Here is a 19,915-nt window from a genome sequence, read left to right on the forward strand (position 1 = left end):
AGAAAGGAAAATATATTTTGATATTTTCTTTTTCTTTTATCATTGGATCAATTAGAACATGTATATTATCCGTAGTACTTTCTATGCAGTATGCTATTTAGCATAATATACAGAAGATATTAAGTGTGAAAGCCAAACCAAATATATAATACTGACTGTATATCAAGTGAAATAATTATTTATAAGTTTGTCATTATTTATGATAATTCAGGAATTTATCAAAATCTAGTGAGCTGAACATATTTTGTGGAGGAATGGACTATGAAATATTTATTGAAGTAATGTTAATCTTAAGAAAATTATACTATAAAGTCTCTTCTCCATTCAAGTAGATATATTTTTCTCTTCACATTTGCTTTGTACGAAATAATACAGACTTTTGAACACAAGCAAAAATATATGTCTTCTCACTTGGGCATCTGTCATCCATTTTATTTTTAAACAGTTTTGAATAGAAAGGTCAAGGTCACAATTATTTAGATATGTAAATACGTGTAAATATCCTTTCTACAATTGGCACAAGGCCTGAAATCTTGGTGGGAGGGAAGCAGTCGATTACATCAACCCCAGTATTTCACTGGTACTTAACTTATCGACCCCAAAAGGATAAAAGGCAAAGTTGACCTCAGTGAAATTTGAACTCAGAACGTATGAAATACTGCTAATCATTTTGCCCAGTTTGCTAACGGTTCTGCTAGCAGAACTACTTTCAACAAATACACATAATATCATCCATGCCATTCATAACAATTGCACACATACACATGCACATGGATTATTACACATTCACACACACAGTTCTCCAAGAGTGAAAAAAATATTGTTTCTTAAATAATTTTCAAAATTTTGTCCTCTTCTTACTTCTCCCCCACCTCTCTCTCTCTCTCTCTTTGACTCTCCCTATCACCCTTCCTCTTCTTCTCTCTGTTTATTTGTATGTCTGTCATGTAGACATCAGGTGATTTTTATCACAACATGGTCAGGCTGTTGGCAAGTAAACCAGCAACCTTATTAAGCAGCCTTGGGAAATGAGAGAGGCTTTTGTTAGACATACTGTAGAATGAAAACTAAAACCTGATAAAAGCTGGATGAACTCAATGGAGGGAGACAACAATCATCCAGCAGTAATTGTGTGTGTGTGTATTTACACACGAATGGTGAATAAACCGCATAAACTTCAATGATCACATACTAGTTTGTCCCCATGCTCAAACTTTTCCTAGATAAAATGAAAGCATTTGTTCATGGTAAGCTCTCTCTCTCTCATCCATTTGTGATTGGAAATTGTTTTAAGCAAGAGGATATACCACTGCCAACATTGTTTGCCTCGTAGTTTGCAATGGTATACTTGATTTCAAGATTGCTGACATGGGATCGGCATCAGATAGGATCATCATCATCGTTTAATGTACGTTTTCCATGCTAGCAAGGGTTGGACGGTTTGACTGGGGTCTGGGAAGCTAGGAGGCTGCACCAGGCTCAAGTTTGATCTGGCAGTGTTTCTATGGCTGGATGTCGTTCCTAATGCCAACCACTCCATGAGTGTAGTGGGTGCATTTTATGTGCCAGGCGAGACTGGCAATGGCCACGATCGGTTGGTGCTTTTACATGCCACCGGCACAGAAGCCAGTCAATGTGGCGCTGGCATTGGCCACGTACGGATGGTGCTTTTTACGTGCCACCGGCACAGGGATCACGACTACAATTTTCATTGACTTTTGCTGTTGATGTACTTGACTCAATAGGTCTCCTCAAGCACAGGGTTGAAACAGTGTTTCTTTACTTGCCACCTGCACAGGAGTAGTGTCCAGCGGCACTGGCAATGGCCGGGTGCCAGTCATAAGATTTGGTTCAATTTCGATTTCACTTGCCCCAACAGGTCTTCACAAGCAGAGTCTTGTGTCCAAAGAAGGAAAGGTATGCATAGGTGGACTGGTTACACCACTGGCAAAAGCCATGAGTTATAAAATGGATTGCTGTCAAAACAATGCCCTTGTCACCACTAATATGCAAATTCCTGTATACTGACAAGTATGATCTTGTTGCTCACTCCAAGAGAGAAATGCCACATCTTATGAACTCCTCGGCAGCATGCAGCGCATTCTCATCTCAAACCAAACTTCACCAGGTGAAGCCCACTCTGAGCGAAACATTTATGTGTTTGGACAGAAATGTCAGGTTGTGAATAAATTCATGTATTTAAGCAATACTCTCTCTCTCTCTCTCTCTCTCTCTCTCTCTCTGTGAATTAAAAAAGCAAGTGATGCATTTAGAAAATGCAAGTAAAGGAGATTGCTGCTAAATACTTAATCAACAAAAGAGACAATGGAGCCCTTAGAGTTTTAAGATACAACTGTAAATGTGGATTATGTCATATTTCTGTGGAAGACAGTACGCATGTGATTAGCAGCTGCCCAGAAATGTAATCAAAGTTACTACCTTCCTATGGGGCACGACATGGTTGCAAAAACAATATACAATGTCATCGGGAAAAAAGACTGTCCTGGAATTAATATAGAGAATCCCCTTGTAATTGACATAGATAAACACAAGGAATACTAGTGGAACATTCCCTTTGAAACAGCTGTCAAGTGTAAACATAAGAGACCAGATATTGTTGTTTGGAGCACACAAGAAAAAGTACGACCATAGAGAATAGCTGTCCTGCTGGTGTGACTATCTTTTGGAAAATCAAAGAGAAAGAGGACAACCACAGATAACTGTTTCAAAACAGCTAGCTTTTAAATCCAGACTATATAGTCACATTTATACCTCTTGGTTTTGTGAGTAAATGCCTAAGTATCAATCTGGATAAGGTAAAGCTTTCAGAAAATAAATATTAATCAGCTAATTTGTACAGTTTGTAAGAGGAACAGTAAAGATATGCAATACTTTTTTCAAATTTAAAATGTGATATTTTTGTTTCCAACAATGGAACTTTGTATCTTTGTTAGAAACTAACTTCTACCTATGAGGAAGATTTCAAAGAATTTAAAACAGCAAAGAATGAATGTAGGTATGTAAATACATAGACATGCGCACGCACACACACACATACAGATAAGCTATGAAAACAACAACAACAATAACGTTAATTATTTAAACTTTCAGTGCAGTTTCCTATTTACTTTTTATGTTAAATATTTTAATGTATTTAGTAATTACGGTTGAGATGAAAAAATGTCTGAAGGTATATGGCTGTAGTTGTGGTCAGGGGAAAAGGTGGGGCCACCATCACCACCACCACTGCTGCCACTACCTTGTACTCTAATTCTCTCCCTATGCAATGAGAGGTGATACTGGATCTATCCCTGTTCAACACCTTCCACCATCACCTTTCTTAACTACTAGCCATTGGACTCCCTTCCTCTCCTATAAGCATTGAAATAGGAGACAAAATAATGACAATAACTAACGCATTATTCCTCTCAGATACACAAGTATCTCATCCACTATTTACAACTAATCTCACCACTTTAGACTATATCCTATGTTGCAGTGTCTTTTCAAAAGATGATGCATGCACTTCTGTAAGATCCACTTTCTGACTTCAGTTACATAGACATCATAAAAGAGAAGCTGATCTCCATCTTTCTGTCCATCACAAGAAATATGTGAAGAAAAAAAAAGGTAGGGGAGATAACTATGTCACTAGGTATATTTACAAGGAGGGAAGAAGGAGTGGAGAAGAAGTTGTTGTTGAACGAGAAATGCAGTGAGATAGAAAGAAAGATGAATTGTGAGTGAATGTGTGCGTGAGTACTTGCATGAAAGATAGATAGACAGATAGTTTTGTCACCATAGTAACTAACAAGTTTTGATTAAGTGCAAATCTGTCAACACAATGCAACACAGCTTCAAAATCAAAAAAGACTTTCACTATGTAACAATATAGTTATTTTGTGTGTGTGTGTCTGTGTGCATTTCTGTATGTCTTTCAACACAGAGATGATATAACACAGACTTTTAAAAGATTTTCATTTCACCACTATAATGACAGGCTGTTGTAGTTGATGAGAGAGAGAAAGAGAAAGAATTAAAATCTGTTTCAAGAAAAAACAGGTTGTTGTTGTTCAGACAGAAATACAGTGTGAGAGAGAGAGAGAGAGAGAGAGAGAGAGAGAGAGAGAGTGTGTGTGTGTTTGAGTGAGTGTCCATGAAAGATAGGTAGGTAGTGTTGTCACCATTATAACTAATGAAACTCTCACTCTATAACTGTCTACTATTCAATGAAGGTACATGCTTGATTAAAAATTATTTTAACAGGCTGTTTAGTGACGGGTCAATGCATAGTTACTAATAACAACATTAGTTTCAAAGAATAGGCTCCTCTACAGAGCTCAAACATTGCTTCACCTCTAATTCCATTTGGGATAGTTTTACTATCTCATCTCACATAGAGACATATACAAAGGAAGACTTATTCAGTTGACCAGCAAAGATTCACCACAGCCATTAACTAAAAAATGTAATTTTTTTTATATCATCAGCTTTTCTATTGCAATTACTATTACAGTTGTTAAGCACTTAAACACTTTTGCCCAAACCTATCAGTTGATCAGTCCCACCTCCTTGTGTATTTTTCCACTGTGCATTGAATATTTTGCTCAAATTTTCTCCTTGAGAATCAACCTAAATAAATTCAAGCTGAATAGTAACTCCTGCAGAATCTATTGCCTGGGATCAGCAAATGCAAAAGATGCACTCATTCTCCTTAAACTAAATAATAAATTTAAGAATAAATTAAAGATGCAAAACAGAACTACAAAATGGAGAATAATTCAGTTCAAACTTCACCTCGCAGCCATTGTGTCAACTTTATAAATTCACTCCTGAAAATATAAACTAATAAAACAAGGGAAAGTAATTAATATAAAAATGTTCTTACCTGCTCTGGTGAGTGTTTTATATACAGGACATTCATAGATACCAGTTAGCAATGGTGGTTTTTTGGACATAGGGATCAACCAGATGGTAGCCATGTCTGTGAAAAGTTCTTTTGGTCTACTTTCAGTCAAACAGTGTTCATCTCCACACCATCTGGCACCTTCTACGAATAAACCATAGATATAGCAACCTACAACTGGATGATCGGATATTTCCTGTGCTGACTCTTTCAAAATCTAGAAATAGGCAAGAAACTACAGATTTAACAAACCATCAATTGTTGACTTATACTGTTGTTATTCATGCAAATATTCACAACTGTATCCTCCCCAACCCCAAATCCCCACCTGACTGATTAACATGTGATTAATCCCCAGTGAACTCTAACTTACGGTCCCCAAATGAACTGTCTCCCCTATCTGTCTTCTCTAACATTACTGCAATGACCTCTGCTCCTCAGAGCTGACTGGTTTCATGCCCATGCACTCTTCCTTTTTCTAATTAACTCTCCAAGACTTTACACTAATCACTATAACCACTCTTATGACCTTAGAATGTAGTCATTCTGGAATTCCTTCCATAAATTTTCTTGTAGCTGCTGCCTTTCAACTTTCCAAGAGAAATAATTACCACATCCATCTCACTACTTTTGAAAATTGCAAAATCCATGGGCACAGCCCTTTTCATACGAAACCAATTAAAATAAAGTTTTTGCTTTATCTTTTCAGACATAATATTGTATTGCTTGAGAATATAAACTATTTTACTAGAAAATTATTTGTGTGTCTACCAAAATTCCAAATATCTCCGCAGAGTTTTTCAATTGTATGTGTAACTGTGACTGCAGTGAAGTTGAACGAAGCTCCCACTATGTCAGAAATTTTGCCATCTGTTGTCAAATCTGCATTCTCTCTTTAAAAGCTAAAAATTATTCTAAAGCAAGAATTAAATATATTCTTAAACAAAAATAAAAAAATACAATCTTACTATGCTTAGAATTCAATTATTCTCTAAATTCTTTTGGAATTTAAAATTTTCATCAATCTAATATTACTGTTTCATGTTGGATGAGTTCAAAGAAATAACTTTTGCTAAAATATCTGAAGTTTATCTTGATTAAATCATGGAATATTTTAAATATTAACATGAAACTACATAATGAAAAACGATGATCTTGTTGAATTCAAGTTATGACCTTAACAACAAACTCGCACCCAAAACTACTCAATCATACTCAGGATACACACAAATACAACCTCATATACCATATACACACACACACACACACACTGATACCTGCAAGTACATACTCAAAAGTACAGACATGCATGTATGTAGACAAATATACAAACATGCACAAACACAAGTACACACATGCATTGAATGGAAGCGAACAATACCTCGAATTTAAAAGAGATTGTATCAATGGAAATGTGTGCTCTGCGTGCAAAGTTCTGCAGAGTTCCTGTAAGGAAGGCTTGTGGGAAGAAAAATCCTGAGATCCAGTACACCTGAAGAATTAATAAAAATAATAAATATATAAAGTATTGTAACATAATTGTTTTCAGTAAGGTTTTGAGATAATTCCTATTTTTCTCTTTTAACCATACATCTTTAAATACTTCCATGGATTTCTTGCTACTTTCACTCACAAGATGCCACCAAGAGCAACTGTGATTTTCATCATTCAGGGTTGAGAACTAAGAACTGATTCAATCAAATATACTCCACTTGAATATGTGGATTAGCCTAATACTTAACTAGAAATATCAAATGGAAATTGTAGTTATGATACCTGTGCCAGCGGCATGTAAAAAGCACCGTCCGAACGTGGCCGATGCCAGCGCCGCCTTGACTAGCTTCCGTGCCGGTGGCACATGACCTGCTGTGCTTGAGGAGACCTATTGAGTCAAGTACATTAACATCAAAATAAAAATCAAATGGAAATTGTAGTTATGATACCTGTGCTGGTGGCATGTAAAAAGCACCATCCGAACATGGCCAATGCCAGCGCCACCTTGACTGGCTTCTGTGCTAGTGGGACGTAAAATGCACCAACCGATCGTGGCCGCTGCCAGCCTCGCCTGGCACCTGTGCCGGTGGCACGTAAAAAGCACCCACTACATTCATGGAGTGGTTGGCGTTAGGAAGGGCATCCAGCTGTAGAAACACTGCCAGATCGGACTGGAGCCTGGTGCAGCCTCCTGGCTTCCCAGACTCCAGTCAAACCATCCAACACGTGCTAGCATGGAAAACGGACGTTAAACGATGATGATGAAATTACTATTATTTTGTTGCTTCATAAAATTGGTATTGTGCTTGCTTGAATTATGCTCCCTATCAAACCATCACTCATCTATGATGACGATTATTCTGTACCTTCTGTATAAAAGTCTTTTTTTCTGCTTTTTGTACCTGTTCTTGCTTTGTATAAAAGACTTCCTGAATAATTCTTGCTGAATCCATGTTTTCTGCACTGCACCTACTCCTTTGTTCCACAACAATTGTTTTGTTAACATTTCTGATCTAGTCCTGTTCCAGATTCCTTACTCTACATCAGAATAATACTGTTTTTCCTCATCTTTCTTTATACTTTGGTGTCAAAAGGGCATTTCATATCAATTACAACACATAGTTCCTTCTTGCCAATACCTACAACATCTGGCCTGTTCTGTTCTTTTCCTTTGCTTTCTAAAGACTATTATTTTTGCACTCATTTCTGTGCATGCAAAACTGAAATTCTTGGCAAAATTCTAGTGAATTATCGCAGCAATCTTATCATGCCCATGCTTTTTGTATTCATCTTCTCAAACTGTATACGTTCTAATACAATGTGAACAATTGTCTCTTCTGACTCATTACACCTTCTGCATTTGGGAGAGCAGTCTAGTTAATCGGTCAGCTTTTGGGTCAGTTTAATCATAGGAAATATACCTGTGCTTGTTTTGTTTTGTATAATTGGCAGAGAAGAGTGTAATTACAAACAAGATAGGAGAGAGGCTGTTACCTTGAAAGATTCTGCTAATCTTTCCCTTCTGATGTTAAGCTCTTACTCTCTTCAATTTTGTATTGCATTCACTATTAGGCACCAAACGCTTTTCAAGATTTTGAACAATTCTAGATTGCTTGATCCACAAGTGTGCAGCTAAGTCATATATGTTTCCATAATCCATGAGATGCATAAATTTGCCCATCTCTTCCAGCAATTCCTCAACACCAATTATTAACTGCCTTTCCCCCAACCATTTTTTCTATTTTTCTCTTTTTTTGACAGACTTCCTCTTCATCAGACATGACATTTTACTCATATAGTTGTTGGCATACCTCTTCAGCAGCTGAAGTAGAAATATACCGCTTATGCAATTATTATTATTTTCATTATTAAGGTGACAAATTAGCAAAATTTTTAGCATGCTGGAAAACATGTTTAGAGGTATTTCATCCACCTCTATTTTCTGAGTTCAAATTCTGTCATGGTCAACTTTGTCTTTCATCCTTTTGGGGGTCATTAAAATAAGTACAAGTCAAGCATTATCGACTTTCCCACTTCCTCAAAATTTCAGGCCTTGTGCCTATGGTAGAAAGGATTATTATTATTATTATTATTATTATTCTGTTTGACTTTTGCTTTACATTTGTACAAGTTGGCTCCAAGTCTCACCCACAGACCTCAAGTGACAAGTTGGTGCCTAGGGTGCCATATATTCGGTTTTGTATTTAGTGTTGTACAAGTGAATGTCTAAAAAAAACCATAAGAAAATTATGTTTGTTTTAAAACTTGAGATTACATAGAAAGTATTTTGCGTAGGATATGAGCAGTTCCCATGAGCACTATCTTTTGAATTTCTGCTATTTTTGGGTTTCCTGGCATCTGAGTTAGGTAGCAAGCAGCCCCTTTTGCTATCATTCCCAGGGCATCTATGACAACAGGTATTGTTTTAGTCTTCAGGCTCCACATTTTGCTGATTTCTATTTCAAGATCTTTATATTTGCTCAGTTTTTGGTAGGTCTTGACAGATATGTTTATATCGATTGGGACAGTCTATTATTATTATTATTATTATTATTTTTATTATTATTAGTTTTCTTTGCCTTTCAATTTTGTTTCCATTTCTTGCTGAGTATCTTCCCGACACCCAGGGCAATGGAACTCACCATATACATTGGTAGGCCATTAAGATAAACACATTAGATTGTTCATTTACAAAGTCAAGTTATGTGAATGAAAAAAGAAAATAAAAATAAAGAAGGAAAATTTTTTACATGGGTTGTAATTGTTCTCACAGCAACACTGTTCTTCCCAGTACATGTGATGTACCTGTTAAAACAATCTTTTGCACTTCTTGTATAGATGGTAAGTCAATGATTATCATCATATAATTTTCAGTTCCTTTTTTGAAAATTTTAAGTGCTCCTGCAATTACTGGTATTGTAACCATCTTCAGATGCCACATTTTTTCAATTTCAATGAGCAAATTTTTATATTTTTTAGCTTGTCAAATTCTTTCGTCGAGACATTGTGATCACAAGGTATGCTCATGTCAATAAACAAACTTTATTGCTTTGGTCTTTCACAACAATATCCAGTTTATTAGCTTTTATGGTTCTGTCTGTGTGTACTGGGAAGTTCTTAAGAATTGTTACAATTTCTCCCTTAAGGTGTTACTTATACCATTTGTCAACAGTTTTGAATTTTTAATGCCGACATATTAACCAGTGTTGGCCAACTCTGTCATGTCTGGATTTATACTCCACTGGTGCTAAAACTTTTCATTCAGAGATTAAGTGGTCTTTTGTTTCAATCTCATCATTGCAGAATTGGTACTTTGACTCTACTACATTTTTCATCACATTGGCTTGGTAGTTCAAGGTCAATAAACTCTGATCTTGAGCAGCTGAGATGAACCCGTCACTCTTTGCCTTTAGCCTTGAACCTCCATCTCATTCAGTCCATCAAAAAGAGGTTGGGTAAGGAGTCTGACATGGGTTGGACCCTGACCAACTTAGATCAATAGAAAGCTTTCGATGGGGTCAACTACCAATACTTGGTGGTCATCCACACAGCAGCTGGTTTCATGGCATTCTTCTGCAATTGGCTCACTGCAATGGACAGTGGCATTCAGTGATAAAGTGAACAGTCACCAACTGAAAGCACTCAGCCTATCAAGGTTGTCCCTTCTCACTTTTCCCTCGTGCACTGACTCTTGAACCATGAGCAGGGTGGCCTATCTCACCCAGAAATGGACCCAGAGAATGCTATTCCGGAGAGATTGGTCAGTGGTAGTGAATGCCTATACTGCATGCATCATCTGTTGCTGCCTAACAGTTGTGCCTTGCTCTAGTTTATGACTTACTGAACAGGAGCATCTGCTCTCCCACTTTTTGTGGAAGGAACATGTTACCCTACTAGCCAGGTACTCCATTTGCTGTCATAGCCACTAAGTGAAGGACTGGGCATAGCGTGGCTGATGATGTGCAAGCATGCATGGAGGTTGTGACAGCTCCAGAAATTCCTTGACAGTAAACAACAGGTGTGCTCACTGTTTGCTAAATGTGCTTTTTCACTCTTCATCTCTTTGAGAAAGCAGAAGTCCTAAGTCAAACAACATGGTGGGTTGAAGTTCAATATTGTTATTCTATGGAAGGTAAATATGATGGTATGCTCAGGAAATCTCTGGATATAAATGAAAATCGATTGGCTCATCTCATCTGGAGAACTGTGGGACCAGCATGCAGAAATAATTTCCAGAAATCTCTGGCCCAGCAGTGCTACTAGAGAACATTGTTGGTTTGAGATGAAAAGGCTCAGAAATGCCATCAGCAGAGCCTGTCCAAGATGTGTGCTAAACAACAAACCTATTCTGCATGCACTCACTCAGTACCTGAGCATCACTGGTCTGTGGTTTTATGTAAGAAAGGAGAGGTTGTCTTTTGTCTGCTGGCTTTCACAAATTTGACATTAATGGGTACCGAAATATTTTGACTGAAGCCTTATTGGTTCTATCAAAGGATAATTCTTGGTTGACTTTGATTTGTTAAATGAGTTTACATTTAAATACCAGCTTTTCTTCTCCCTTTCAGATTCATTCAACAAAAGCTATTAAACAAATTCAACTTACAAAAGGGATCCCCTTTTCGATCCATTGTTTGATAAACTTCACTCGTGTGATTAAGTCTTCCACCCAGCTCGATAAGGGTTTCAATGAAGGGTATGCCTGTAAAGAAAAGGTCTAAAGATTAGTTAGTTAAAAACACAGGGTCATTTTTTTGTTTAAATTAAATTTAAATGTATTTTAGTTGGTTAATTTAATATTACTGTATTTCTAAACTTGAAACACAAAGCCAAGAAACAATATCGATCAACTACATTAATACTATTATGGCTAAAGCTTTTAAAAAGAAAGCAACTTGTAAACTGAATAAAGAGCTTATATTTTGATAGGGAGATATACTTTATCTCAGCATACAGTGAAATTCTTTCAATTAAATCTTTCAAATGGGAATATCCACCATAAAAAGATTCAAAGTACATTTTTATATAATTAAGGTTCAAGACATATGTGCATGCATATATATACACACGTTATTATTATTATTCATGCCAGGCGGAATGTTTAGGGGCACTTTTGGTGTCGATAGAATAAGTACCAGTTGAACACTGGGGTCAATGTAATCAACTCATCCCCTCCCTCCAAATTGCTGCTCTTTTGCCAAAATTTGAAACCATTATTATTATTATTATTATTATCATTAGTAGTAGTAGTAGTAGTATAAATGTAGCAATCATGAAAAAATTCAACATTTCATGCTCAAACACAGCGCTTATGGAATAAACTTCGAAAGTAGGAGATCAATGTTAAAAAATTTTTAATTTGGCAATGAAGATTTTATCAATTATATCAGCTTTCCTATGTTATAAAATGCAGCAACAATACCCTACAACCATCACTTTATTCAGAAGATGAAACCGCAAGAATTTTGAAGTGTTAATCAACCAAATAAAGATTAATAAGGAAATATGAACAATCTTTCACAAAAAGTTTGAACTCAAATACAAGTTTAAAAGAAGTGTTGCTTCCCCATTTAGCAAACTACTTAATACTATGGTCAATTACATGCAAAACACAGCCCCTGTTTGTATACATAGTCTTATCAAGGGGGTACCTTCTGCTTATCATCATCATCATCATCATTTAACATCCGCTTTCCATGCTAGCATGGGTTGGATGATTTTGACTGAGGGCTGGCGAACCAGATGGCTGCACCAGACTCCAATCTTGATCTGGTAGTGTTTCTACAGCTGGATGCCCTTCCTAACGCCAACCACTCTGAGAGTGTAGTGGGTGCTTTTTATGTGCCACCAGCACGGGGCCAGCCAGGCGGTACTGCCAATGACCTCACTCGAATCTTTTTACACATGCCACCGGCACAGGTGTCAGTAAGGTGATGTTGGTAACGAGCACGCTTGAATGGTGTCCTTTTACGTGCCACCGGCACGGAAGCCAGTTGGCTGCTCTGGCAACAATCACGCTCTGATGGTGCTCTTGGCACCCTACTAGCATGGGCACAAGTGCCAGTAAGGCGACGCTGGTAACGATCACACTTGAATGGTGCCCTTTTATGTGCCACTGGCATGGAAGCTGGTTAGCCGCTCTGTCAACGCTCCCTAGTTTTTCTACAACCTTAATTCTGACTTCAGAATCACTAAAGGCTTTCAGTGTAATATCTACAAGCATTACCCCTTGAAACTTGTCTGTGTCGTACCATGTGTTTATCCCATTCGTTGTCTTATTAATACCCTGTCACCTACGCCATAGTTTACCAAGGAATCTTACATGAGTCCCATTAGTATCCATACAGATATATCTTCTGTTTGCTTGGCCTCCCTTGTACTCCCTGATTGATTGTCTTTTTGGTTCCAGCCTGAGCACTGCATGTGGTGCAAAACGTCCGGTACATGTTTCCTTACTTAACAAGGTTTGCAAAAGGGGGATATGTTAATTATTATCCCAAATCTGCAATGAGTATATTTATTTTAACATTGTGTGATATTGCTGAATTCCTGTGGACTACATAACTAGAGGCCACAAATTTCACGGAATAACAAACGAAGAGCTGAACTTTGTTCTTTATTGTCTCAAGCCAAAGTTCAGTATCAAGGACAAGGAGCCAATTATTAGGATGCATTGTTGGGTAGTCTATCCAATGGACAGACAAACAGACAGACAGAATAAAAGCCAATGAATGGGCAGAGTCATGAGAGTGTCAGACAGAATTCCCAGCAGTATTCATTCTGGCTCTTTGCTCTCTTGACTTCAATGACCATCGGAGTTAGGGTTAGGGTTTTTTGGGCTTTTGTACTCTCTCTCTCTCTCTCTCTCTCTCTCTCACACATTCTTTTCCTACATGTGTCTCTTTTTCGTGGAAAACTATCTAGAAAGGGATGGGTTTCACTAGGCTTAAACATGTTAATAATATTTATAAGCATGAAAATGCTCCAATAACTCCAGCTGGAGTTATGGTACCATGGTATGTATTAGACACACAAGGCAGCGAGCTGGCAGAAACGTTAGCACACCAGGCGAAATACTTAGCCATATTTCGTCTGCTGTTATGTTCTGAGTTCAAATTCCGCTGAGGTCGACTTTGCCTTTCATCCTTTTGGGGTCAATAAATTAAGTACCAGTTACATGCTGGGGTTGATATAATCAACTTAATCCGTTTGTCTGTCCTTGTTTGTCCTCTCTGTGTTTAGCCCCTTGTGGGTAGTAAAGAAATAGGTATGTATTAGACACACACACACACACATGTGTATGTATGTGTTGAGACTGTTTACATTTAAGCTGGTCTTGCTTTCAACATCATTATTTTTCGCATTCTGTTCCTCACTTTCCTCTACAATGTCTTGCTTTTAGTTGCCTTATTTCACAACCATTACAGAACAAAGCACACTTGTAAAAAGGGCTGCGATCTGTGAACAGTTTTGAGTAGGAGGCAGAAAGAGAAGCAACAATACACTGAATTCGTAAAGCAGAATAAAATGCAATGTCAAACAAACTACATGATGGCCAGCATACCACGTCCAACACCACTATTATGCAGTTTTGCTGCAATTTTTCTGTTTGAAAATATAACCTTTATTCAGTTATCTTAAAACCATGTTTCTGCTCTCATTTGACTAACAGTTGTCATAGTAACCACTTCTCTCTCATTGTCTTTCATTACAGCATTTCATAGCAAGGATATTGTCTTGCATGCTTCACTTCATTTGAGCAGTCACTCAATGATGACCAGCCACACATTGCTCCTCCATAAGACCCCTACTGAGCAGGAAACCTTCACTTTGGGTTCTAACTTCATTTACTCTTTACTCTTTACTTACTTGTTTCAGTCATTTGACTGCGGCCATGCTGAAGCACCGCCTTTAATCGAGCAACTCGACCCCGGCACTTATTCTTTGTAAGCCCAGTACTTATTCTATCGGTCTCTTTTTGCCGAACCGCTAAGTGACGGGGACATAAACACACCAGCATCGGTTGTCAAGCAATGCTAGGGGGACAAACACGGACACACAAACACACACACATACATATATATATACATATATACGACGGGCTTCTTTCAGTTTCCGTCTACCAAATCCACTCACAAGGCTTTGGTCGGCCCGAGGCTATAGTAGAAGACACTTGCCCAAGGTGCCATGCAGTGGGACTGAACCCGGAACCATGTGGTTGGTAAACAAGCTACTTACCACACAGCCACTCCTGCGCCTTTAAGCAATTATTTGAACCATTGTTATATTCCATTTATTCATAAGAAATTAATATTTCGTTTTTGGATTTGGTTTGCAAGATTCTTTATATGAGTTTGTGTGTTGAAGTATATTCTGTTGTGTCTGGGGAGAGTCATTTTCTTTTTGTGCCTTATGATGTAACACACTCACAGGTAAAATTTCCACTTTTTGTTATTTTTATTTTCCTAAAATTTTCGTTGCATCTTGCAACCTTTTCAATAGTTTTACCGGTGAGTGTGTTATATTATAAGGCACAAAAAGAAAATGACTCCCCCCAGACACAACAGAATAAGAAATTAATGTTTTTGAGGTTGTACAACAACCAATAACTGTTTATTGAGACACCATCTCTAGAAAGACTGAAGGTTTATCAAAGAGTGAAGGGATACTTTTGCTCCTGAACATCAGGCTGGTACTGCTTAGCCACAGGGTTATTTCCCACTTTGCTGGAGAATGTAACAAAGTGTCACCTGTTCACAACCAGTGAACTGAGGAAATCTTCTTTCCTCCTTTACATTCCTCTCTCACATTTTCTTACCTTCTTCTTTTCCTTCTATTTTATTCTCCTATAATAATTCGACTGCACTTATTCGTTTACTAGTGTATATGAGGGTTAGTATCTTTGTTGTATTTTTGCCAATACTGCTGATAATGTAAGCTGGTTGCATTGTGTTTCATAATAGGATGAACAGATCAAGGAAATTAAAAATGGTAGCTTTCGGAAACACTTGTACTTAATATAAAGCATAAAATACCAGCTATGTTTTTTCACATTTCTTTCCTATTCTATCCACAGGCACCACACACAAGCCTAATTGGAGCCATGAAGGTTGTTGTCAAACCACATCAAGCATTTGGCATGAATGTGAAACTTATCTATCCCACCCAAACGTTTTGCTAATATATCATACTTTGTGGCACACCTCTTTAACCCATCAAGGGTTTTTCAACACAGTTTATTGCAGAGAAAAAAATTCCCACTTGGCACAAAAAGGTGTAAAAACAGCAATAGTCAGCTCAGAGCATCCCCACTCCAGTAGACTAATAGATGCAAGTATTTTGAACTCTTAGTTTTTATATGTATATGTATGAATGTATATATGTGTGGGTATGTGTGTGTGTGTGCATGTGAGTGTGTGTGTGTGTGTAAGGTGGTGAGTTGGCAGAATCATTAGCACGCTGGACAAAATGCCATTACGTTCTGAGTTAAAATTCTGCTGAGGTCAACTTTGCCTTTCATCCTTTCGGGGTCGATTAAATAAGTACCTGTTATGCACTGGTGTCGATGTAATCAATTTAATCCCTTTGTCTGTTCTTGTTTGTCCCCTCTATGTTTAGCCCGCTGAGGGCAATAAAGAAATATATATATGTGTGTGTGTGTATATATATATACACACACACAATGTTAGAAGTGATGTACATATATACATGTACATATATATATGCATGTATGTATATATGTGTGTGTATCTGTGGGGTGTGTGTGTGTGGTGATCTTTGCTACAAATGTAAACGTTTTCACCAATAAACTTGCACTCCATTATTAGAGGCTCCACAGAAGCTAAAAGGTGATGTGCAAGCACTCAGTTCAGGGTGCAGAGCATCTTATTGCAAAAACTGCCGGTAGGAAAGAAAATACGTTTACGATTCAAGGGAGAGAACTTTTGTTTGAGCTGCTTCCTCATTACGTGTAAAAGAGTTGTGTCCCATGAAGCTAATATCTGAAACCTATTGATACAACTGTATTCAAAGTTATTTTTATGACAGTTGAATTCCTAAGAAACTTTTCAATAACACCCATCCGTCTATATTTCTTTAATTTACTGTAGATGTCAAAGATGATCCCATTTCAAAACATTTTGGACATATGCTTTTGCAATGTTTTGCACGAGAAAGCGAGGTTTTAAAAAATGTTGTTGATGAGAACAGAGAATTAAGAAAAGAAATTATGTTATTAGAAATGGTCAGTGGTAAGAGAGATGAAGGGATATCAGAAATGCGTAAGCTTGGAGATGAATGGCAGCTAGCAGCATAGAAGTGGCTGGTAATGTTAGTTGATGGGGGAGAGCACAATTGATGGCTAAGCAAGATGATGGTAGAAAGAGAATGATAAATATCAATAAAAAAGTGATGTACAGAAAAGAGAATGATAGAAAGGGAATGATGCAAACTGCAGTTTATTGTGGAGAACTCATCAAGTCCATTTTGCACCTCTGCTCCACACTATTCTTTGTGTAAGAAAAAAAAGGTTTTGTAGATGCGGAGAGAAAGCGACGGTGAGATGTGTTCTGTCAAACTGCAGGTGAGCACTAGACTGGTATACGTAGTCTCACAATCAAGTCCTCGGTGTCATAAGCACAGCACATAAGGAGAAGATCGAGGGATATAATAGGGGAGAGTACCCAAAAGTGGAAAAGCATGGAAAAAATACTTCCAGAAGGAGGTAGGCCAGGCCTTCAAATAAAATATACGAGATAGCTGAAAGATGGAAGGGATACTCGGAACTGGCCACGGATTTGGAAAAACTTATTATTTCAAACTCATAAAAACAACAAAAAGACCGGACTTAATCATATGGAACACAGAACAGAGAATTGGAATTTTGCTGGATCTGACAGTGTCATGGGAAGAGAACATGACTAATGCAGAGCAATGGAAGGAGAAGAGGCATGAGAAATTAATTGAAGGGTGTGAAGAACAGGAATGGACTGTCGAATATTATCACCCGGCAGTGGGGGCTAGGGGCTTCACTGAAAGGAAAATGACAACATTATTTAAAAGAAGGTTTGCATTTTCAGGCTCAGAGCTGAGAAAAGTAATAAAGAGGATACAGGAGGCAGTCGAAAAAAACCAGTTTCTATATATGGCTGGAGTGAGAAGACCAAAAATGGCTCAAAAGCCATAACGTGCTGACTGGGAGATAGTGTCGCTAGGTGAGGCTGGCTGACATTTAAGCAGCATCAATGATTGACAGGTGGGCCAAGGTAGTAGTCTTGTTTATGGTGCCCCCTCCACCTGGTTCGAAGGCTTGTACCACTAAACAGCTGGTCGGCTCTGGCTGCTGGAACTAAAACTAACACAACACTGTTGGAAGGCAGATTTAGAAAGGGCACGGGCTAAAACTACACGCCTTTCCCTTCCATTGGTCAGTCGAAGCTTAGACAGTGTCACGTGACAGTTAGCTGGTCCTGGCTGCTGGAGCCTACTGGCAAGTATTTAAAGGAAAATTTGGCAGGATGGTCATTCACCTGCTGACATTTGTTGACACTGCATTGAAGAGGCCAAAGAACAAAAGAAAAAAGGAGAATGAAGAAATGCACTCAACACTAGAGCTGAAGACACCTGAAAGGAGAATCCCACCATGTCGAAAACGGTAGAGGAGTAGGGGCTGAAACTAGATGTGGTTCCTCCTGATGATGACTTTAGCCACTGGATCCTATAAAGGAGCTGTTGGGGTAGTGAACCATGAAACATGGTTGGAATTCCTTCATGTATTTGTTTTGCAAAATTTCTGATGTGAAATTGTGTGTTGAAACAGATATTGTTATAAATGGAGATGGTATGTTTTTCTGTTTTTAGTCCATTCTGAAGAGAAAATGAGCTAAACAGGGGAATGAAGGGTTGCTGAAGAGGTCATAGGATGTGTAACAAAAGATTTCCAGACAAAGGACATAAAATAAGAACAATAATAAGGGTGAAGCGAAGAAGGAATACATATTCTGTGTGTTTATTTGGCAAAAAGAAAAAAAAAATACTGGTCTTTTTTTTTTTCCTTTTTTCAGAGCATCAACTTGAAACTGTCTCTCATGAATTTGTGAGTGTGGTGGAAGAATGAGAGAGGGGGAGGACCGAGGGAGAGACAGGAGAGAGCAGTGGAGGGAGTTTTAAAACTATCTTGCAAAGCAAGGGTTGTGTGTAAGATGCCAGGAGTGGAGGAAAACTTGATAGGGGCTGGTTGACAAAATGGAAAGGAAGTGAAGTGAGGGAGAGAGATGGGGGAGAAAGGTGGAGAGAGGAGGAAGAGGGGTATAAGTTAAGGAGAGAGGGGGAATAGGGTGTCCTGTTTGGTTGAATGGAGAAAAAGTGGGGAGTACAAAGTGGAAGAGGAAGAAGAGGGGGAGGAGCTGTCATCAACATCACCACCACCACCACCACCATCATCATCATCCTCCTCATCATTACCACTACCACCACCACCACCATCATCATCCTCCTCCTCCTCATCATTACCACTACCACCACCACCATCATCATCATCATTCATCTGTTCATTCTATTCTGATTTAGAAATAATATCTTACCTTCAAGTCCCACATTGCCGGAATTTTGTTGTTGAAAAGGCTGTTTGATAAGGCTTCCAGTTGCTGAGACATAACAACCAAACCTTTCAGGGCTTTCAGTAAATCCTGAAGACTTTTATGACAAACTGCAAGAAGCCTGTTATATCTAAAAGACCATTCAAAAACACATTCTATATTAAGAATTGAGTCTGGGTTGATGAAGATGAAGCATATATAAGAAAGTGATGTATGGTTGTAAGGCCTGACGTTAAAGATTGTAGAAAAATAAGGTGAATATTATCTTTTGAATGTGGAATATTAATATGTATGAAAAGGAGAGCATTAATCAGATGCTAAGAAAGTGGTTGGACATTCATGTATAGTGAGAAGATGACCAGGTTGACCGGATATATTATGTGAATAAAAAGGAAGTGACGGTGGGGACTCATTGTATATTTACTGTAAAAGAAAGGCATCTGCGAGAGAGCAAGTAAAACGGAAGACGTAAGGTCAAATTTTTATATATTTGACCTCACAGAAAAGGAGTGAGATAAGTGGTGATATGCCATGTGATAGACTCGTCCAATCATACCATCAGGGAGAAACCGGTGTCAAATTATAATCCAGCCCATGCCAGCATTGCAAATTGTGAAGATGCAAGTGTAGTAAAACAACTTAGTAGTAAAGCTCAAGTCAGAAAGAAGTAGAAGGTCAAGAATCGGTTATCTGTGTTGGTCATGAATTTCTTTTCTCAGTCATGAAGCATAGATTGAGTGAGATGTTACAGTGTAATTAGACTCGGACATTGAATGCAGATGTGCGGAGTCTAATGAGAAGAGAGGTAAGATTTGTTAATTTACATATAAAGTTGAGAACGAATGCATTAAGAGAGCAGGCAGACATAAACAACCTCGGTTAATATGTACGAGAGGAGACAATCATATATATGGCGTAG

At 38.0% G+C, this 19,915-nt stretch overlaps 1 protein-coding gene across 2 annotated transcripts in view; it reads right to left on the reverse strand.

Moving 5' to 3' along the window:
• Positions 1 to 19,915, reverse strand: part of LOC115222160 (dynein heavy chain 1, axonemal-like) — a 298,343-nt gene that overhangs the window by 187 nt on the left and 278,241 nt on the right. For both annotated transcript variants that reach the window (XM_036511126.1, XM_029792301.2), the window contains exons 76-79: positions 18,982 to 19,126; positions 11,007 to 11,102; positions 6,288 to 6,398; positions 4,889 to 5,123 (exon numbers count right to left, since the gene is read on the reverse strand). In XM_036511126.1, the coding sequence (XP_036367019.1) occupies positions 4,889 to 5,123; positions 6,288 to 6,398; positions 11,007 to 11,102; positions 18,982 to 19,126 (587 nt within the window). The remainder of the gene's footprint in view (positions 1 to 4,888; positions 5,124 to 6,287; positions 6,399 to 11,006; positions 11,103 to 18,981; positions 19,127 to 19,915) is intronic.

The sequence above is a fragment of the Octopus sinensis genome, linkage group LG19 (assembly GCF_006345805.1).
Source record: "Octopus sinensis linkage group LG19, ASM634580v1, whole genome shotgun sequence".
NCBI classification, from domain to species: domain Eukaryota; kingdom Metazoa; phylum Mollusca; class Cephalopoda; order Octopoda; family Octopodidae; genus Octopus; species Octopus sinensis.